We start from the raw sequence: 24173 nt of genomic DNA on the forward strand, positions 1-24173 counted from the left end.
TTACTAAAACAATACACTTTTGGGATTCTTTCAAAGGGCATAACTTCATCCATGCAAAAATGAACTATACAGCGGTAGTTCTTTCTTCTTCATAACCACCACTCTCCACAACCATAGTGCTTTTTAGTTTACAAAAAACTAATTCGCGTTAAAGTTCAACTTCAAGGAGATCATCATTAGACGGGTGTGTAAAACCAGTCCTGTGTGGCATAAACATATGCTCATTCATACCTCCAACCGCCTTCTGTTCACTACTGGTACCAGAAGCCGAAAGATCTTGATTCAAACCTCCGCTCCAGGAAGATGTTCTTCGTGACATGTGATCATAAGAAAATGATGACGTGGACGTTGATGATGATAACCCTCCTCCTTTTGACATGTCATCCATAGACGCAAATTTCTGCAGGCCCATTGCTGATTGGCTGGTTCTAGAAGAAACCAATTGAGTTTGGCTATCAGGAACGCTATTGGCTGCTGGTTGTTCGGGTGCAAGGGCAGTTGTGGGAACAAAAAAGTTTGGGTTCGTTGTGGGACCCATTTTCGGTTTGATGGTTGGAACAGAAGGTGGTTGAAATAAGTTGGTAGGGTTTCCGCCTCCTTTGTTGAAAGTATCAACATACCTGTCAAAACATGTGCCAGATTTAAGTTTTAATAACCGATATCTCAGATATCGATCCGTGACTGATATCCAATATTTTTCCGTATTAACTGCTTAGATTCCTACACTACAGCCTACTAGCCAAGTTAACCTAGCTAACCCAAATCCCCTACACCAATATAGTCGTTCCCTTCACATATCATGATATCTAAAAACACATATATACAACACCTACACATATCATTACACACCTACACATATCATTATACACCTACACAACATGACTATAAACAAACCGATCATGATATTCCTACACAGCCTATAGTAATATAAAAAAACACATCAAAAACCTTCACAGATTAGCAATTACCTACACATCCAACTCAACAATCCTACTTCAACTTGCCAAATTAATATAAAAAAAAATACAACAAAATCAAAATCAAAGAAACCCCCAAAAAGATTTTTTTTTTTATGAAAAACACTAGTTTTTACCAAATTAGTAAATGTGACAGCGACGATATCCAGAGTATAAATTTTGATATTTTGAAAACGAAACAATGACGTTTTTAGTTATAAAAATACAATTACACCATTGATTATATGAAACCTAACCTTAGTTCTCGGAATTCTGGAAAATTGTATTGTTATATACAATATTCATGAAAACTAAAGGTGGATGCCAGATATGAAAGACTAATTGAGATAATATTGTTTTTGGAAATCAAAACTTTAAAAGGAAAGATCATGGAGGTTTGGTAAGGAAGAATATCGTGTGTAATATGTGGAGAATTTTTAGGAGAAAAATTTAAAAACATGATTAAATGTATTTGTTTGTTACATTAATTATCCACATACAAAGACCAATATACCCTTTTTCTCTAAATTAGTACATATTTCTTTTCTAGTTTATTACAAAAGTGCCATTATTAATATAGACCATTGATTACACATATCAATGGTCTAGATCTATTTCTCTTAGTAAAATGACTTCTCTCCTGAACCATCCCATATATATATATATATATATATATATAAATAGGGTAGGGTTAACGTAAAAAACAATAGTTTTGCGAGAAGCATAAGAATAGATGTAGAGGATCTAGGATCTAGTGGTTGAGATTGGTAGTTTCTAAAAGTTGTATAGTTTCCTATTTACATGGCATAGTGTCATATTTAGGTGGTTTACTTTATTTTAAAGTATTCTCACACTTCTCACAAAACTATTGTTCTTTATTTGAACCATTTTCCATATATATATATATATATATATATATATATATATAGAGAGAGAGAGAGAGAGAGAGAGAGTTTAAGTTCAAGAGAGAAATGATATTACTGCGAGAAATGAATATGAGCCACTAGTTTTATTTTAGGTTTTAAAAACTTAAAGATAAATGAAAAATATGTAAATGCAACAATAAATGCACTCTCTCTTCAATTAATACAACTAATATAACCATTATAAATCTCTCTAATTAATATATCTACCTAAGTTAACTATAATAATTAAAAAGATAATAACACTAATTTAGTTTTATAATTTATTTACATCCTCTTCATTTTATCCAACAAAAATACAATTTATCCATATAATACCAGTTCTTTATATTAAAAAAAAAATTCTTTCCACTCAATTTATTAGCATGTATCAATGCGTAATTTTTAACAATAAATATCAAAACGTAATATTTATTTTTTCAATTGATATATATATCTAGAAAAACTATTGACATAAATAATAAAAAAAAGGTCATACAAATGTGTCCATTAAATATAAACAATAAACATCCAATACACACAAAATATATAACCTACAATTGTTTTGAGCAAATACACAAAAGCATACAACTTACATATTTAATTCGACATCAACAATTATATAAACTACACAAAGATACACGTATCCTACACGTGTGTAGGTTATTTGTTTTTCGTGTGTAGGTTATATGTTTTCTTATTTCTTAAAACAAGTGTGGGTTATATGTTTTTGTGTAGGTTATATTTATTTTATTGACATTTAACGCAAACATGTGTAAGCTAATTTTTTGTATTATTAATCACAATGTAACTACGTGTTGATGGATATCAATAAGTTAAGTTGGAAGAAATTGGTTTTAAATAGAAAGAAATTTTAATGTATGAATAAATTGTATTTGTGTAGGATAAAATTTTTGTGTGCAGGTTATATGTTTTTCGTGTGTAGGTTGTATCATGTGTATTTTATTGATGATGAATTTTGTGTTTAGGTTATATGTTTTTTTATTCTTAGAACAAGCGTATGTTATATGTTTTGGTGTATGTTGTATCTTTTTTTGTTGATATTTAATGCAAACACGTGTAAAATAGTTTTTTGTATTATCTATCACAATGTAACTACGTGTTGATGGATATTAACATATTGAGTTGGAAGAAATTGGTTTTGAATAGAAAGAAATTTTAATGTATGAATAAATTGTACTTATGTAAGATAAAAATTCAAGAGATAAAAAATAAATTATAAAAATAAATAAATTCTTAATATTTTTCAATTATAATAATTTGATTAGTTATATTAATTAAATATATAATTATTATGCTTTATTAGTTATATTAATTGAAGTGGGATAATGCATTAATACTTTCTTAATTTATCTTTGAGCTTTCAAAACCTAAAATAAAACTAGTGGCTCATATTCATTTATCGCAGTAATATCATTTCTCTCTTGAACCATCCCAATATATATATATATAATGTATACATATATATATATATATATATAATGTGGATAATCGCTCTCTCGAAATTCAGAAGGGCTTCTCCACTGCTCCACCTTCTAGCTTCTTTGGCTTATTAAATGGGTCCGGGATGTAACTGAAAACCGAATTAAATTGATCCGCTTCAGCAGCTGATTTTGCACGGTGGTGTCTCCTCGAATACACCTTTAGGGGACGTGTATCAGATTGGTTATATCAAGATAAGGAGATCCAATCCGAGTAAAATCAACTTCTATTTGAAAATTTTGATGAAAAAGTGAAAGAAAAGGAGCAGAGCTGTGGTTGTGGGAGCTCGAATCATGAAGGCTATGGGCGCAGCTGGGGTGGAGGTCGTGGCTCCGAGAAAGGTCAAGGAGATGGTCAAGTACACCGGGACAAGAGCAACATGAAGTGCTACAAATGCAATGAACTCGGGCATTATATATCCGAATGTCCAAGATAGGAAAGGCAAGAGGCAAATTTGATTAAAGACAAACTGGCGTTGCTAGATTAACAAAAAATGAGTGCATTGAATAAACGATTAAGGGGGCGATTGTTGGGTTAATCGTTTGTTCACTGGTCAGCCCCTCAGCGGGTCAATAGCGGGTTAATGGGTCATGGGTCAACGGGTCAGATTCGATTTTTATGTTGCTGCAGGAGTTTTAATTCAGCACGTTTATTATCTGTTTTAAATTAGGATTAAGGATTTAAGGGTAAAAGTAGTGGGCTAGACAATGGGTCATGCTTTTTATCTTTCAGGAGTGGGCTGCTGCACGTTTATGCTACGTGTGTATGGGCTATTTAGTCGCTTGTTAAGGGCTGATTTATTCACTTGTTCTTTGCCTAGTTATATTTTTGTTTCTATTAATGAAAAGAGTCGATCAGAACCAGTGTTTTGTTTTCAATATGCAAATTATCCTGATTATTAGACATAGTTTATTATATATTATATTAGAGGGATTAGAGTGTAACATTGAGTTCTATATATATCCTTGTAATACGTACAATACAATTACAACACATAATATACAGGTTTTACAATTCTAACTTGGTATCACAGCTAGGTTACCCTAAACCTACTGCCGCCACCCACCCAACAACTCTACGATTACTTTTTTTCCTCCCTCCCCCCTGCTACAGCCCTGCCACAACCCTTGCCAGCCCCTGCTCAGTTTTTCACACAATGACTGATCTTGTAGCTTTCTCCAAATCCGATAAAACAATCCATAACTCTCACAAGTTTGGATTTACCCTGTCTCCAACCAATTATTGTTATTGGAAGAATCTGATCCAGCCCTTCTTGATAACCAATGATCTGTTTGGCTATGTAGATGGTACAATTCCATCTCCTTCACCTACTATCTCGTTACATCCTCTTCTCATCCTCTTCTGGTAAAGACAAACAAGAGGCCAGCATACAACACACTCAACCCAATCCCCAGTATGCGAATGCGATTTGGGTCTCTGATGATGCTCGTGTTCGCATGTTCATGCTATCCACAATCTCTGAAACCTCCTTTCAACATGTCCAAGGTTCTACTTCCCGGGATCTTTGGTTGTCTTTGGAACGTGCCTATGCTCCTCATATGACTTCCAGAGAATACACTTTGAAGACCCAACTTTTAAGGATCGAGATGAAGCCTAATGATGAGTCCTCCTCTGATTATCTGACTAGGGCTCAAGAGTATGCCACTACACTCGGTAATATTGGCGAACCGATGAAAGAGAAAGACATTGTGATGCTTGTGGTCTCTGGTCTTCATGAAGAATACCATGGAGTGAAGACCACAGCCCTTTCCCGACAACTGGCTTTCAATGAGCTACATGCTTTAATGGCTGATCATGAGTACATGCACAAGAAAACAGTGGTTGACCTTCCACCAACACAAGCATTTATGGCAGCCCGCAAACCTGCCAGCACTGCTTCGTCCGGTTCATTGTCCCAATCTGATGCAATTCAAGCAGTCCAACAATTGGCTGCCCAGCTAGGTTTAAAATTGCAGCCGGATTCCTCTCAGCCGGCACAAGCATACTACACAAACAAAAACCCAAACCGTAACCAAAATAATAGGCAAGGAAACACTCGCGGGCGTGGCAATTACAACAGCTCTAACAACCGTAACAATACGGGAGGTAATCACACTCAATTTAGTTGGGCTTCTAATCAAATACTGTGTATGGCACTTGCAACAGGTGTGGCATCGTCACATACCTTCTGAATGCCCCAATCGTGATCCTGCAACCCTTCTCTCACGACAACAACCATCCGCTAATTATGCCAACTTTGCTGATTTTCGCTCTCAAGCTTCCAACTTTTGGCTCCCTAACACCGGATCAAATAACCACGTGGTTCCGAATCTCTCCAGCATCGGTAATTCTAAAGCCTACTATGGTAATGACAGTCTCCATGTTGGCAACGGTAAGGGTCTCCCCATCTTACATATTGGTTCCACTCGTTATTATTCACCCACTAAAACTCTTGACCTTAAAAACATACTTCATGTCCCCGAAATCAAACAAAATCTTCTATCTGTCCAACGTTTTTGCCTTGATAATAACGTTTATTTTGAATTTCACGCAACATTTTTTGCTATGAAGGACAAGTCTACACACAAAACCCTCCTCACGGGTCCAAGTAATGGCGGTTTGTACTCCCTCCGGTTCCCGCGGTTTCAAGTCCTGTCTAAAGTCTCCTTCTCTGCAACTCGTGTCTCCGTCTCCATTTGGCATCAAAGACTTGGACATCCTCATCCACAGCTTTTGAAGTCAATGTTATATGTTTATCCTTTACCTTTCAAAAACAATGTTTTTAGCATTGTTTGTGTTTCATGTTCTGTTAGGAAATCAACTAAACTACATTTGTTATCATCTGATATTAAAAGTTAAGTGTTTTGGATCTTATTTTTTGCGACGTTTGGGGCCCGGCTCCCATTACGTCCTTTGAGGGTCATAATTATTTTTTGTTGTGTGTAGACCATTTCTCTAAGTTCATGTGGATTTTTCCATTCAAACGAAAATCTGATGTTTTTGGAATCTTTAAACAATTTATCACCATGGCTGAAAGGCAATTTAACACTAAACTTAAATCTGTTCAAAGTGACTGGGATGGCGAATTCCGAAGTTTGTCTACTTTCCTTTCTACCCTAGGTATCACACATCGTCTTTCTTGTCCACATACTAGTGAACAAAATGGCATTGTGGAGCGTCGTCATCGTCATGTTGTCGAAACAGGTCTCACTTTACTAGCCCAATCACACGTTCCTCAACATTTCTGGAACTTTGCTTTCGAAACAGCAATTTACCTTATAAATCGTATGCCCTCTCGTACAAATTCCTCCAAATCCCCATTTGAACACATCTTTCAACACCCACCAGACTACTCCTTTTTACGGGTTTTCGGATCTCAATGTTTCCCATATCTTCGTCCGTACAATAAACACAAAATGGATTTCCGGTCCACCTCGTGCGTTTTCTTGGGTTACAGTTCTGCTCATCATGGTTATCGTTGCTTTGATCCAAAAACCGACCGCATTTACGTTGCACGCTATGTTCGGTTAATGAACACCACTTACCATTTCATCAACAATCCATCCCATGCTTCCCATCTCAACCTACAGAGACATGTTTCTTCCTACCCTACTATTTCACCTAATCCTCCTTCACCCACCCCACCATCTTCCCGTCCACCTCCGCTCCACACGTACACTCGCCAACCCAAAACAGCCCCTACGGCCCCACCCACATCCCTTCCTGACATAACATTTACGGTCCATATGGCCACACCTCCACCAACACCATCCCCGATCACTGAATCAGCCTCTACGAATCAACCCTCCCCAATTAACAAACCAACCCAACCAGACCCTACACCTCAATCACCCACTATAAGCCCTACCACACCCACTCCATCTACATCCATGACACCAGCCCCTACTACCCAACCACCGCCCCGTCAACGACCACCAAACCTTCGCCAAAATCCGAAAACTACAAAACCCTTTAATGCAACTTCTTTTCACTCTACCACCCTTAATCCTGACACCGAACCCACTTCCTTTACCGTTGCTAATACACATCCTAAATGGCGTAACGCCATGGCTGACGAATACTCCGCGCTGATGAGAAACGGTACGTGGTCTTTGGTACCTCGTGCTCCAGGCTCTAATGTTGTCGATTGTAAAAAATGGGTTTATAAACTAAAAAGGGACCAAACAGGAGCTGTCACACGTCATAGAGCTCGATTAGTTGGCAAAGGTTTTCGACAACCACCGGGCATTGATTATCAAGAGACTTTTAGCCCGGTTGTCAAGTCTACAACCATCCGTGTGGTCCTTTCCATAGCAGTTACACAAAAATGGCAGCTTCTAACAGCTTGATGTTCAGAATGCTTTTCTGCATGGTGACTTGCAAGAGACAGTATATTTACTAACAACCACCTGGCTTTGTTGACCCACAGAGACCGAATCATGCTTGTTTATTGCATAAGTCACTATAGGGTTTAAACAGGCCCCGAGCTTGGTTTCATAGGTTGTCTACAGCTCTTCAAGGACTTGGATTTCGAGCTTCCAAGACAGATCCTTCTCTATTCATTTACTCGTCCAGGGGCACATTATTGTATCTACTTGTCTATGTTGATGATATTATTTTGACAAGTGGGTAATTGATCACATGGTTCACAATCTTGGTCGGGCTTTTGCGGTCCAGGACATGGGCCGGCTCTCCTATTTTTTGGGAATTGAGATTATACATCAAGGCTCAGATATAATCATGTCACAACAGAAATACATTCTGGAATTATTGCAACGTGCGAACTTATCACATGCTCAACCGGTTGACTCACCTATTACAACAACTACCAACTTGGCCTTGGGTGACAACCCTCCTTGTGAGGAACCGGTAAAATATAGACAGATTGTTGGTGCCCTTCGGTATGTGACACTTTCTCGTCCCGACATCGCATATGCGGTTAACAAGGTCTGCCAATTCATGCACTCGCCAACAGAAAATCAATGGTCCTCTGTTAAACGCATCTTGCGCTACCTGAAGGGTACTGCCTCACATGGCCTTCTCATCAAACATAAGTCGTCATCTGTTCTTCACGCTTACACAGATGCCAACTACAACACTCTGAGTACCTTCTCTGATGCTGACTAAGCTGGATGTCCAGATGACCGTCGATCCACCGGGGGACATGCTATATATCTTGGTTCGAATTTGGTATCATGGGCTGCGCGTAAACAAAGAACTATCTCTCGGTCATCCACATAATCTGAGTTTAAAGCTTTTGCTGATACGGTTCTTGAACTAACATGGTTACAAGCACTCTTGCGTGAACTACATGTCTCGGTGAGATCACACCTAACACTGTGGTGCGATAATCTTGGTGCAGCATACTTGTCAGCAAATCCTGTCTTCCATGCACGTACAAAGCATATTGAAGTGGATTTTCACTTTGTTCGAGAACTGGTAGCTCAAGGGAAACTCTCAGTGCAGTTCATCTCAACAGAGGATCAGATTGCAGATGTTTTTACAAAGCCTCTACCCTCTCCGCGATTCCTATTCTTACTGTCCAAGCTAAGGATCGCTGCCCGGCCTTAGCTTGCGGGGGAATATTAGACATAGTTTATTATATATTATATTAGAGGGATTAGAGTGTAACATTGAGTTCTATATATATCCTTGTAATATGTACAATACAATTACAACACATAATATACAGGTTTTACAATTCTAACTTTGATAAACAAAAATTAGGTTAGAATTTAGAAACCCATGTATTTTCTTTTCTTTTTCTTTCTTTTAAACAGCTTTTAGAAACCTGTGTTGAATAAAGAAAATATTAAATAGTTAGTAATGACAATTTAGAAATTATAAAACGATATTTGAAATAATATATGATCGAAATTACATATAAGTTACTAACAATTTGATACATTTGAAGTCAAATACCTCACATAAGTTACAATATTTAATCTAATACAGCATATTATGTCTTATTACTACTATACATGTATAAGTTACTAACAATTTGATACATTTGAAGTCAAATACCTCACATAAGTTACTATATCTAATCTAATATTTAGCATATTATGTCTTAGGATGTGTATCATTACAGAACTCTTAAATTATTTAAGAACTTAGAAGGAACTCCTAATAACCGACACTTTTTATATAAATTTTTGTATGTTAATGTTATTTAAGTGTCTTATTACTATACATACGATAGGGTGAAATAAAAAAAAGCGAGAAAAACACTCTTGGGCTCACAGAATTGTGATATGTGACACAACTAGTTATTTATTTGGTGTAGATGTACTTACCAACTCTTTTAACCTATTTAAGTGACTTTTACTCTAATTTCACAAAACTTATTTTTACACATAAATGTATGTCCGTTTTTGTCATTTATCTAGAACTTAGAATTTACCACACAGCATATAAACAGTATTTCACACTATTTTAATTATAGCTGATTATTAGTCACAGAAAAGAATTACCTAACTACCCTTTCTTTTAACCTAACTCATGATAAACAGTCTCTCTTCAACATTTTAATAGAAATGCCATTATACCTATTAATTCCTTAACATAATCAAAACTTGTCAAAACCAACATCTGATTATCTAATCATATAGTCACATCCAAAACGCACCCAAACACTGTCACATAGTGTTTATAACTATGCAATTATGCATAACATATGAGAGAGAGAGAGAAAGATGAGTTACCTTGCTCGAACCCCGGTCCTTCCACGTGCAGAAAACTGGCTTGTGGTGGGTGGAATAAGTGGAATGCCTGAAGTATGACTAGTGGGACCCGGGCTTGTAAATTCAGAGTTCCCTTTGGTCATAGATTCGGTTCTTAAAGCAGTTTTTAAGCTATAATCTGGTGACCCGTTTTGGAAAGTTGCCAATGTTGGTGGTGGAGCAAGGGCCGGTTCCTCTGCTGGTGAGTCAACGCCTTCTTCCACCCATCTTTTAAGTTTCTCGTCATAATAGAATTTATTAGTGTCACCCAATTTCGCCTACAAACATAAACGTGAAATGTAAATTATAGATATTGTATTGTTATTATTAATAGGGTTTATTTCTAGGGTTAGAGGCCAACTGTCATCTTATGAGGGACAGTGTGTAGGGATGTAAACGAGACGATTCGAGCTGAGCCAAGCTCAAGCTCGGCTCGCTTAGTGCATGTGAGGTCAAGATTAAGCAGGATTGTTTCAAAATCTATTTCAATGGCTCGAGCTTGGCTCATGAGTGGTTTTTCAAGCTCGAACTTTGCTCAAGCTCATGCTTGGCTCGTTTATTATTTAACTAATTTATACACATTATAAGTAGTGGATATATATATTTTAATAATAGTTTTTATGAATTATATAATATAGTTTTTAGGAGGTTTTATCATAATTTTATGCATAATAATACTTATGATGTAAACACATTATATACATAATAGGGTCATTAAAGTTCGCTAGCCGGCTCGAGATCGATGGTGAAGTTGGGCTCATACTCGTTTATTAAACAAGCTTACTTTTAGGCTCGAGCTCAGGCTCGTTTAATCTTGGCTCAATTTGAGCTATTGGTGAGCCGATCGCGAACGGCTTGACCCATTTACACAATTACACCCCTAATCGTGTGGTGGATACTCAAAGTCTCAAACGAACCCTACATCTATTCAGCTGATTCATGTCAAGACAAGATCCCATAAATTTTATCTGTAACAAGTTGTGCATGCTTTAACATCTATGCAACTCGACTTCAAGACCATTCTAGAGTTCTTTCCGGTATAAGGGTTCCTCCACTGTATTTATTTAGCAAATTTAATCATGATATACAATGAGAAGGGTCAATTTCAACCCATGTACTCGTAAGATCTTTTGGTTATGTTCTATATCTATCCGGTCAAGAAGTTCAGTCATATGATTTAGTTTAACTGAAATGGAAACACATCAAATACAACTTGTTGAAAGTCATCTTAAGCATACTCAAATGCATAAAAACCTCCTAATCGCTTTATTACGATAGAACTTTTTTGTAGAGAATATGATTTTTATGATCATTTTCTACATATTATTTAATATTTATCCATAAAAGTAAATAAAATGTATAAAATTATTTTTTGCAAGTCAGGAACCCGGGCACCCGACCCGACCAAACCCTCTTGGATGCATACTTCAAATTTACCTATTTTGACGAGGGGTGTAAACAAGCCGAGCCAAGCCAGAACTCGAAATCGCCCCATTTGGAGTTTTTTTAAGCTCGAGGTTGGCACGTTTATATATCTGATCAGTTTATATACAATTTACTTTCTTTAGTATATATTTATGATTAAAAACACTATATATAACATAACATATACTAAATAGTTATTTTTAGCATAACTTCATATAGTAATAGTAATAGTAATAGTAATAATATAAACATATATTAAATATATTAAACAAAAAATCATAGTTATCAATAGCGCAGAGGTAGGGTACTAAAAAGACCCAAATACCCTTAAGTGACACCCGCGGGTCAACCAAAAGCATGTCACAAGTCACCCGCGGGACATATGAACCATTCGCACAGATCATCTGAGGAAGAAACACCCTCATGACACATGCAGAAGCATCCTGGCACCCTCAAAAGTCATCCGCAAGAAAGAACATCCTTCCACGTAAATGACCACGAGGTAAGGCCCCGGGACAGATGTTAATAACCAGTTACCATCTCGAAGATTTGCCAAGATGCTTTCTTGAGCAATACATGATTCTTAGCCAATCAACTAATGACACCTGGCAAGGTCGTTATAACCGTGCACATGGCCAATATTACCCCATTAACCAATGTTATAAAGACACGCGTCCAGGTTGTTATACATGCACATGCAACGTATGGACCAAACCTATCATGTGAGGACACTTGTCCTAACGGTTATGAAAGCATCTTCTAAAGGGACAGCTGGCCCAATTACTTCCCCACACCGTAAGGCTATAAATACCCACTCAATCATCATGAGGTATTCAGTTACTCTCACTGTACTCTTTCAATTTACTTAAGTACTTTACTCTCGTCAGAACGGTACTTATTCTCACGTCGGAGGGTGGTTACGGGAAGACCCCCCCTCTTGTCCTTCCCGTAACGAGCTCACGGTGTTTGTTTTGCAGGTTCACGTCATTGGACTTTGGGAAATTGTGTCCATATCGTATTGGCAGTTAACCGTATCCTACCTTGTTGACTCATCGGATCTGGGACCCATTAGTGGGGAGTAGATCCGTACTTCTTCAAATAGTAATAGTAATAGTAATAGTAATAATATAAACATATATTAAATATATTAAACAAAAAATCATAGTTATCAATAGCGCTAGGCGCACTCAAGGCGCATAGGTCTTGTATAGGGCCTAGGCGCAAAGCGCAAAAAAAGCGAGAGCCTGAGGAAAAAAACGCACAAAAATAAAATTATGTTATGTATTAAAAAAATACTATTATTCATATATAAAAACAAAAGTTATTGTGTAATAAGCATAAAATACAAAAATTAAACAATAAACTTAAAATTTTAAAATATAGAGATTACTAAAAAAATTTATAAAAACTTCAAATATTATTTTAGTAGTCCAATAAAAAAAGGTTTTAACATTAAAAATTTATTTGAATTAACCCATCATTTATAACAAAGAAATATTTAAGTTATCCATGAAAAGTCAAACATGTGATTACAGCATAGTTGCAACCGTGCACAGCTACATTAATGGTGTGCTTTAAAATATAAAAAAACTAAACCTGCAGCTTTTATGTGCTTTAAACCACCCACATACAAAAAAACGAGAACACAAAAAAGGCACTCATCCTCTTCCCTTCAGGTAATTATCTTTCATTTCAGGCCGGAATTTCCAGGTTTTAGCCGGAATCTGGCCGGAATTTTCAAATTTTAGCCGGAATCTTGACAGAAGCGCGCCTCGACCGCCACTAGGCGCTTTACTTGCACTACGACTTGAATTAGCGCCTAGTGCGCTTTTAATAACTATGCAAAAAATGTAAACATAATAGGCTTGTTAGGCTCGTGAACCAGCTCAATAAGTGCATATCGGGCTCGTTTTTAAACAAGCATACTTTGAGAATTTTTCTGCTCGTTTGAGCTCGCCTCGATTTGAGCTTTCAGCAAGCCGATCTTGAGTAGCTCGCGAGCGTCTTGGCTCGCTTACACCCCTAATTATGACATTTTACCTGAAAGGCCCGAGCCACCCGTTTTTTCACCTCTATGTACAATAAATGTTACCTGTTTGTCATTGCGAGGCTTTAATACCATGCTAACTGTCTTTTGTAAAATCCCAGAGCCAAAAGCGAACCGACCGAACCGTGAAGTATTCCCAGAACCTTTTCTTTGTGAATCAGTTGAGTTTTCCTTTAACGTGTCATCCTGATGCTACATCAAGTTTTTCACAACACATTTATAACAAAAACCAAATACAATAATGGGATGAAAAACTATAATATTGACATGAATATAATCAAACCTGGTTGGTAGATCTACTAAAATCAGGTTCTGAAGCGCTGCGGCTATGCATCATCCTTCGGCTTCCATCAACTTGATTGATTTGCTCCATAGATGGTGATGTCACTAATGATGACATTGCCATTGTTGATTGGCTGGTAAAAAACCTAAGACCCTTTTGTGGTTGTTGTTGATGGTTGTTTTGCATGGTGCTGCCAGACATTGATGTGACAGGTGGCGGTGTGACGCCAACAACACGATGTGCAGTGCTGTCAAAAAGTTTAAGCAATTTCCCAACTATTTTACCAGGAGCTAAGTTTGTAGAAAACCCACCCTGCAAATAAAATTTAAAATAAATACGACTATTTTAATTTTTTTCTATTTTAGGATATATTTAATTAAAAGAGAAACACCGTACCTGTAGGTGAATTTTTATTCTATCTTCTAAAGACATAACCAATTGTCTCCATGTTTCCACCTCAGGAATTCGTCCGGTTTTTAAGGATTTCGTTATGGCTTGACAGTATCTGAATTAAGATGATATCATGTGAGATCATGAATCTTTTGGCAAGAAGTCAGGTTATTTATTAAAAGAATGAACATGAACACATGTCTTGCTCGTTCAGTTATGCTCGTGAGTGTTAGTTCATTTGAGATCGTTTATGTTCGTTAGTTTACATTTGTTTAAGTTTGTTCATTAATATTTAAAATTTTTTGGCCCATTACAACTTAGTTTAGTTTTTGTAACTTTTTAGGCTCAACACATTGTTCTTCGCATTACTTTTAATGAGTTTTAGCTCAGTTATGTGCGTTCGTCTTTGTTCAGTAATGTCCGTTTGTGAACCATACTGTTAACGGACGAACATAAACGGACATGAAAATGTTCACTTTTATAACGAAAAGCATGGACAAGAAACCCCTGTTCGTTTAACTATTCATGTCCGATCGTTTGTTTGGTTAAAGTTATACGAACAAACTAAAACCAGTAACATGTGAAGCAGAAAAAAGATTAAACATACTTTATAGAGTCCGACACTCTTCCAACTTCAGCCAACATGTGAGCGTAAATAAGTTTATACGGTTGGAATGGTAGTAACATGAACTGAGAGTTTCCAAGCACCTTTGAATATTCATACACCTCTGTCCTCTGTTTGCATTCAAATCACAAAATATTATTATTTCAGCAAACCAATAAAGGGTATATTTCTATAAAACTTTAGAAGACTTAAAATACAAATTGGAGCAAGAGAAGATGAGGCGGCACCTGAATAGCCTCAGGGGACGCGTATGTACGAGGATGGTTCCAGTGATCTGCACCAATGAGACACATTCTGGCACTGTCTGAATATGGTTCAAAGTTTGTTTCTGCAACTAAGTAGCAAATGTGGGCTGCAATAATCTGCATCACATTTTACAGTTAAAAAAACAAATATATAGATTGTTCTCTACAGAACTCCAAAAATATTAAGAACCTTAAGACTGACAACCAATCATTTTATTTATGATATTATTTGAGGGTAGTTTTATCATTTATTATATGTAATTTGTGATTACATATATGTAATCACAATTCACAAGTTTACATGTGTTATAACCTATGCTGTCAATACCGCCGATATATCACCGATATATCAGTGATATATCGGTTATCGGTCCTTGGCGATATATAAATCAGAATATCGGTTTAGAATATCGGTACCGATAATATCAATGATATTGACCAATTTTTGACCGATAGTGGACTAATATTTGACCGATATATCACCGATACTCCCAATATTAGTGTTTTAAGTCTTATTTATCAACTTTTAGTGTTCAATGTTAGTGTTTTAAGTCTTAATTAATTCTTACTTTTCTACGATTGGCAGTGTTTTGCAATTTGCAAAATGTTAATTTGTTCATGGTAGGAGACTATACTGAATTATTAATGTTAAATTGATATATATATATATATATATGAATTTTACATGATATTAAAATTAACGATATCCCACCAATATCTCACTGCGATAACCGATATCTCAGATAACGGTCCTTAACCGATATCCGATATTTGTCCGCATTAATTGCTTAGGTTATAACCAATACATATATGCGTGATAAACAATTTACAAAAGTATTAAAACCAATTTACATATATATAATGAGAAAACTACATATAATAAAGAGTTAAGTGCCATTTTAGTACTTGTGGTTTGTTCAATTACGCAACTTTGGTACTGTTTTTGAATTTATTGCAAATGGCTACTTCACGTTTCTAAAACTTGCCATTTTAAAATATTTTTCTAACCCCGTCATTTTTTTCTCGTTAAGTCAAGGGTAAACTTGTAATTTCGGTTATTTTATCATAAACTCAAAATAAATGTGGTGTCAAGGACTCAAACCCGTGCCTATGACCGATCTAAAGATTTAACGAGGGATGCACCAGCCACTAGGACAAGTGACTGACTTGTTCGTAAATTGGTTCTGAATTGTTTTATAGTCAAGTTTGAAAGACCCCCAAATCCTAATAAACCCTGGAAATGTCAAAATCGGTCATAAGGAATCATGTGACGAGTTACACTAACACATTCAGGCAAATTTCCGTCCTCTGATCCCGTCAACCAGAGCTGAGCTGTTATTTCGCTATCTGATCAGTTCAATGTACTACAAGATTGTATTGCAGATTAAGATTGATTTGATGGATGAGGTTAGGAAATTTGCGCAATTGAGAAGGAAATGAGGTTAATCGGTAAGGTGTGTGCTGGTACGTGATTCTAAATTGTGTGAATGCCGAAGATTGTTGTTATTGAAGACGGACGATGAGTTTAGATGGGAGTAGAACTGGCATGCAAGTTGAACGGGACATTGAGCAGGTGAATCGATTGTTTATTGAATTATTGTATTTGTGAAATGTCGTTACACGTTTTGGGTTGGCCAGAGTTGAGATGGCTGGAGCCTCGCCGGCGGTGAGTGGGGGTGGGAGCCGGGATAACGAAAGGGAAAGGGGGTGGGAGATTTGATTAAATGAATTGATAAAATAAATAAAATAGATGAAATTACCAGTTTACCCCGACTTAACGGAAAAAATTGACCGGGTAAGAAACAAGTATTAAAATGGCAAGTTTTAGAAACGTGAAGTAGCCATTTGCAACAAATTCAAAAACGGTACTAAAGTTGCGTAGTTGAACAAACCACAGGTACTTAAATGGCGCTTAACTCTATAATAAATGACAAAACAAGCCTTAAATAATATTACTTACGTCATTTCTTTCTTTCCACAAACAATCTCCGAGATGAATAAGAACTAATTCATCATCTTTTGTTCTGTTGGCAGTTATTACTGCCAAATTATCTTTCCAGTCATCAAGCATACTATTAACACTAGCTTGAGCCTGTTGCAAAATAACAAGTGACGTTATGTAAGTGAAACACGAAATAATGTATGATTTATGAACAAGAACATTATTATTACAATAATAGACCTTGGGTGACTTTCAACCTAGGCTGGTAAACAAACTGAACATTCAGTGAACTATTTGTGAACCATTTGACAGAAATTTCGTTTATTAACTAAATGAACGAACATGAACAAAAAAACTTATTTGTTTAGTTAAACAAAAAAAATGAACACATCTCTCGTTCTTGTTCGTTTATGTTCATGTTCTTTCATCTATGTTCAGTTATGTTCGTTCGTGAACTTCCGTTTATTTATACTATTAATATTAATGAATGAACATAAATGAACACAAACACATTCATTTTCTTGACGAGGGAACATGAACAAGAAACCCTTGTTCGTTTAATTTTTTTGTGTTCGATCGTTTGTTCAGTTAAAGTTGAGCGTTTACAGGTCTATTTCAAACCCTTTGAATTTTCCACTGTTTGACTCGCCTAAGATAATCACAGCCCAAATTGACCCGTTCATAAGTCAATGAATAATACTCTCCATAAACTGTCAAGTTATGCCGTTATGGTTCAATGTGGTTGGTAACAAAAAACATGGCTACACAATTAACAAAACAAAATACAAATGATAAATGTCATTCATTACCTGTGCAGGTTGTTGGAACATATTTACAGCACCATCTGTTGTAGCATCAGTTGCAAACACAACTGCTGGCTGACCAGCAATAAGTAGGCATAATGTTCGCAAAGGTGATCCCGATACAAACTGAGCAAGAGCCATTTTCTTAGCCGTGTCTACATAAAACTGTAATAACAGTTCCAACCCATCACACAAAGAAAGAAAATAAATAAGATACAAACAAAAGAATATATATATATATATGTATGTTTACAAATTGTGTTCATGACTTCATGTGTGTGTATAGAGAGAGAGACCTGATCACCAAGTTGGGCTGCAAGAACAAGTGCGGGCCCCCACAAGTGGCCTTCTTGTGCACGCATAAGAGCCTCTCTTTTTTTACCAGAAACAAGCAGAGTTTGGACTTCAGCAGCGGTTTCCTGAATTATAATACATATATTATACATGTTTGTTAGTTTAAGTTTGTTTAACTTAGTTCATTAATATATTTAATTTTTTTTAGCCTGTTACAGCTTAGTATAGTTTTAATAACTTTTCAGGTCCAACACATTGTGTTTCACATTACTTTTAACTAGTTTATCTCAGTTATGCCGGTCCGTGTACGTTTGTGAATCGTCCGTTTGTACTGTTAGCGAACAAACATAAACAAACATGTTCATTTTCTTAACGAATGACAAAACCCCATCCGTTTAAGTGTTCGTGTGTTTGGTTCGTTTACAAGCCTAGGGTATGATGCTTTTCGAAGTAGTAGGGCGGGGATAATAAATACCCGAGTTTGTGCTTCTGAAGGTACTTGTTGCAAGCAATGGGCAAAAGCACCATGATTGTTGTATTCTGCAGTGTTCTTCACGGATGCAAACAGTCTAGCAACAGCTACTTCAGGAGCATCGTTTTCCTATTTGAAGCATCAATAATCAGTTGACTTTACACTGGTAGCAAATAATTTGTCGACTCATTTATGTAGAATGCAATATAATAAAAACTGTGACCTAATTTAAATTGATCTGATCACTATAGGAGTGGCAATTTTAAATCATTAAAAGAATGGATTGATTTGGGTTTAAATAGCTCTAGCGGTCCAAACGAGTAAAAGAATTAGTTAAAAGGATCAAAAGTTGACAAAAATATAGCTGCAATGTTACATTGCAAAAAAAACATCCTAAATCATTTTAATCAAAATCAGATTTTTTTAGTTACTGAAAAACATATACTTATCTAAATATAATCAAAATATTTGGACCAAAAAGTGATCCGGGCCAACCCAGCCAATACCTAAAAAAAAGAAAAAAATGTTTCCAAACTGCCTGGCCTGCCTCTTTTGTTAGGGGTGTTCATCGATACAGTTTTCAGTTTATTCGGTTTTGGAATTCATTCGAACATAACTGAAAACCAAACCGAACCAAATAAAATAAGCATGTAACTGAATAAGAAATTGGTGCGGCTTCGGTTCAAAACCGAATTGTTATTTTAGCTAAAAAATATTTTTTTCAAATAGTTCTGTATTAAATTCTTTTGTTTTTGTTACAATCCACTAGTAACATATAAAGTCAAGTTAATTTCGCATAACCTTTTTATCAAGTAAGTAGTCTAATTAATTATTATATAAAAAGGTGGCATTTTCTTAATAAAATATTTTGGGTACTCAATTATTTGCATAACTGAAAGCCAAACTGGTTATTCATTCGGTTGTTTCTGTTTCAGAATTCATCATCATCATCATCGTACTCAGTATATCCCACCCATAGCAATGCTATGGTAGGGTCTGAGGAGGGTAAGATGTAGACAGCCTTACCTCTATCCCATAGGGATATAGAGACTGTTTCAGAATTCAAACCAAATATAAATTAACCATTGACATAACAAGTATAATTGAACTATGCCATATAAAAGGCTACAGAAAAGTGCTACATGAAAACAGACCACCAAATTAGTGGAAGAGGAATTAACAATTGGATGTAACACAAATCCAAGTAGTGCATACTTCATAGATCAGAAAATTACAACTATCAAACATGATAACATCATAAACTACAATGCCATTATGGTTGCCGATAGACACAAAAATTAAATGTTTTTTTATATTTTACCTTTAAGCCAGCATCTGAACCATAAGGAGATCTAAATTTTCCATAATGTTGTGACGCTATTTTCAGCAGAAAAAGAAGCAATCTTTGAACTCCACCTTTGTTATGATCCACATCAGATGTTTCAGAGTGTGTGATCCTGTCATCAATCCACCTGTTCAACTCTTTGCTGCCAACATTTCCACCAGACAGTGGGCCCGGAAACGGGTGCTGGCAGAGAGTGTGAAAATAGTCATGTACATCTGTTCCTCTGGTTACAACTTCTGCTAAGTTAAGAACTGAAATTGACCCAATATTTGATTCCTTCAACAAAACAAAAACTAGAGAGTGAATGAAGATAATAATAATAATAATAATAATAATAATAAATAATAATAATAATAATAAAGTTGGATCCAACAAAACTAGTAGAGGTGGATTGACTGAAACACTTTTAGTTCAGTATTTTTACTCTCTCTATAGTTTGAAAAACGGTTACAAGAACTATGTAACTATAATGATAATCAACTTTTTTAAGGAAACTATTAAAAATTCAAGCTACTTTAATATCAACTAAAAGTGTGCATGAAACCAAAAAAACCAAACCAAAATAACTGATCACTGAACCTATACATAAACCAACGGTTTGGTTTTATGTTTTAGTAAAAAACGAATTTTCAGTTCCGTTTCGGTTTTGTGTGTAATTAAATCCAAAAAAAAAACCGAGTTTACGGATTTTCATTTTCAATTTTTAATGTTAAGTAAAAAATAAGAATTTAACAAGTAGTGTAACCCAAATCTTTTAGCCCAAATGTATAATAATTAATTAATCATTAATTAACAAAAAGATTTGGGCCCAAATTCAATATTCTGGGCTAATTTTGTTCATCCCAAAAATTTAAGCACAAATGGTAAAACCAAAACAAAACAAAACTGTACCAAACCCAAACAAAAACCAACGGTTTGGTTTTATGTTTTCGTAAAATCCGAATTTTTGGTTCGGTTTCGGTTTTGCATGTCAATTAAAACCAGAAAAAAAACAAACTGAATTTCCGGATTTTCGTTTTCTATTTTGAATGCTAAGTAAATTATAAGAGTTTAACAAATAGCTCAACCCATATATTTTAACCCACATGTATAAAATCAAATAATTATTAATTGTCAAATATATTTAGGCCCAAATTCATTATTTTGGGCTCATTTCTTTTCAGCCCAAAAACTTCAAGCCTAAACGGTAAAACCAAATGGTTTTCAAAAACTCAAAAACCAAATTTTCGGTTTTTGGTTCAGTCTTGAGTCCAAAACCGACCCATGCACACCCCTACTTTCAGCCCATTTAACCCGTCTCCGTTTAAAGCTGTTTTGTACCCACAGGGATAAAACATGTCGAATCATAACAGGTCAATAAAGCGACCTCTAAAACATGCTGGCCTGCGAATTCAAAAGATTATAGTGAAAAGGAAACCAAATTTATGATTACCTGGCCACCATAGGATGCATTCATGAAATCGCTACTATCTTTCATCACAAGAAGTTTCCCACCAAAACCAAAAGTAACCAATGCATGAGGCGGGCGACCGGCAGATGACCTTCCTGCGCTAGAACCATGTGACATTTGTTGACCACTTTGAACTAGCTGCTGCAAATAGCTTAACTGATTCTGATTACCATACGCCTTTTTCACGTTAATGGTCTCACTTGGCTCCAATGATTGATTATATGGAAGAAACGATTGAGATCCAGAAAATGCAGTAAACCTATTATTAAATTGCTGTTGATTAACATGGTTAGCTACTTGTTGACTGTTTTTAAAGTCTTCAATAGGGGCATTATTGTCAACAACATTAGGTTTCCATGTAGTTGAAGAACCATTCCAGTTATAATCTTGTTCCTGCCCATTATATGTTTTCTGATCATGCTTATAATGAGTATTACTTTGACCAAACTCGCTTTGGTTGACCGAATCCTGAGCTACAACAGTTGACTTTGAATTATTATTGACAACATTAGGTTGCCATGTGGTTGAAGAACCATTCCGGTTATAAGCTTGTTCCTGCTCACTACATGTTTTCTGTTCATGTTTATAATAAGTATTACTTTGATCGAACTCATTTTGATTGACCGGATCCTGAGCAACAACAGTTGACTTTGAATTATAATCATCCAAAGAACACCATTCTTGAATATTCATATTATAATACCAACCAGGGTATTGAGGATCAAAAACCATATGTGCAGGATACTCCTTACTAATATCTTGTGAGCCCTGATTCCAGTTTAATAAACTCTCACTATTGTGATTGGATTGAGTAACCAAATTCCAATTTGTAACATCTTCAGTCTTAACCGTCTCTGCTACACTTTCCACAACAGATTGCTGCAAGTATGAAACCTCTGAATTCTGATTTGACCCAGTCCAATCAGAAGCAGAATCTGTGTTAACTTTATTAACCACTTGTGCATTCGATGTTTCATTACAACTTTCATCTACTTGATACCACTGACTTGTGTTCGCATCATACCTCCATCCAGGATAAAGATTCCCCCAGTATTGACTACTATTAGGATCCGCAGAATCTGTTCCAAGATTGGATTGACTCACCTGCTGTGAGTATTCATTAACATTATTCACCTGCAATGAGTTATCAACTACGCCGTTTGACTCACCGCTAACGAAATTATCCTCTTTCCCTATCTGCTCAACAGAATCATCTCCGAATTCATTAAAGAAATCAGGATATGATCCAGAACCAAAATCACTCCATTGCACCTGTTTAACACCACCACCACCAGCAGCAGTGCCTCCAATTCCATTATTCCAATTCTCAACTTCCGTATAATCATTCCGATTCTCAATTTCTGTAGGAACATCTCCGGTGCCTAATTTCCCCGAATGATTATCCTCTTTCAATGATAATGCAGAAGTTTTGTAATCATTAACACTGGTATCAGTACCTAATTTCCCTGAATCTTCTATTCCAGTTCCTAAACCACTAATACTCAGATTAGCCAATGCCTCAGCGGTATCGGAATGATTATCCTCTTTCAATGATAATGTATGAGGTTTAGTACCTCCAATTCCATTATTATTATTCTCAATTTCAGCAGAATCCAATTCTTCATTAACTAGATCATGTTTGATACCTAATTTCCCCAAATCACTAACACTAGCCAATGCCTTGGCATCAACATCATCTAAATCATTATCATCATCATCATCATCATCAGTGACCAGCTTATCGAAAAAATCTTCATCGGTATCCTCAACAAACTGAGCCATTTACAAAAGCTAAACCTAATTAGGTTCTAGATCTGGAACGAGAAGTTACAAGACTTGAGTTAAACTGCTGAATGAGACGGAGACAATGTAAGATCTAGTCAGCAGCAAGTGAATAAACTGGAATTGAAAAGAAAATGTTACCTTTGGATTTGGCAGCAACTGGAAGATGATTAAGATTGCGCATTACGCATTCAATCAATCAACTTATGAGTTAACTGAACATCAGATCACGTATACGTATACGTATGTATGGATATGTATAGAGAGAGAAAGAAGGCGTTGTGGGGATTATACTCAAACACAGTCAACAAATAATAAATAATCCACCACTGCCGCATGGACTTTAACTAGATTGTTTTTAGAATTTTACATAAACAATCCCGGGTGTCGGCTCCGGACGACTAACGTTGGATGGTTGTTAAACCCGGATAGTAACCAGGCTGTTTGGCAATTAATCTTATTTCTTGTTCTTATGTTTGCGTGTTAGATTTTAGTGAATTTTTTTCTTTGTGCGTTAGATTATGATGTGTGCCCGTTCATGCACATCCGTAGTGGGAAACATGGAGCCAACAGTTACTAATTATTATTATTATTAGATAGTGGTGTTAGTATGTGTAATGGTAGTTATTTTCTTAAGGCTTTAAAAAGCCATGCATGTTTAACTTTTTGATAGGAATGAAAATATTATGGTTTGATTGACCAAAGTCTATTTCAAAAGTCTCTAGTTTCTATCTGGTTTCTTTCTATTTTCTTGGACCATTCGATTAACGAACGAGATAGAAACTAGAGACTTTTGGAAGAGACTTTGGTTAATCAAACCATAATATTTTCATTCCTATCAAAAAGTTAAACATGCATGGCTTTTTAAAGCCTTAAGAAAATAACTACCATTACACATACTAACACCACTATCTAATAATAATAATAATAATAATAATAATTAGTAACCGTTGGCTCCAGTTTCCCACTACGGATGTGCATGAACGT

At 35.9% G+C, this 24173-nt stretch overlaps 1 protein-coding gene across 1 annotated transcript; it reads right to left on the bottom strand.

Moving 5' to 3' along the window:
• On the bottom strand, positions 1-23186 carry LOC143529495 (protein transport protein SEC16B homolog). The gene is made up of 14 exons (XM_077025273.1): positions 22539-23186; positions 21387-22508; positions 19931-20230; positions 18613-18738; positions 18140-18262; positions 17850-18008; positions 17059-17190; positions 15081-15215; positions 14836-14963; positions 14235-14343; positions 13839-14150; positions 13601-13747; positions 10066-10361; positions 1-620 (listed from the first exon to the last, which is right to left on the bottom strand). The coding sequence occupies exons 1-14, from the start codon at positions 23184-23186 to the stop codon at positions 149-151; spliced, it is 4209 nt and encodes a 1402-aa protein (XP_076881388.1). The 3' UTR covers positions 1-148.
• Between the last annotated feature and the right edge of the window lie 987 nt (positions 23187-24173).

This window comes from Bidens hawaiensis, unplaced genomic scaffold (assembly GCF_021521415.1).
Source record: "Bidens hawaiensis isolate Kalapana, Puna unplaced genomic scaffold, B.hawaiensis_p1.1 tig00008563_1, whole genome shotgun sequence".
Lineage (NCBI taxonomy): Eukaryota > Viridiplantae > Streptophyta > Magnoliopsida > Asterales > Asteraceae > Bidens > Bidens hawaiensis.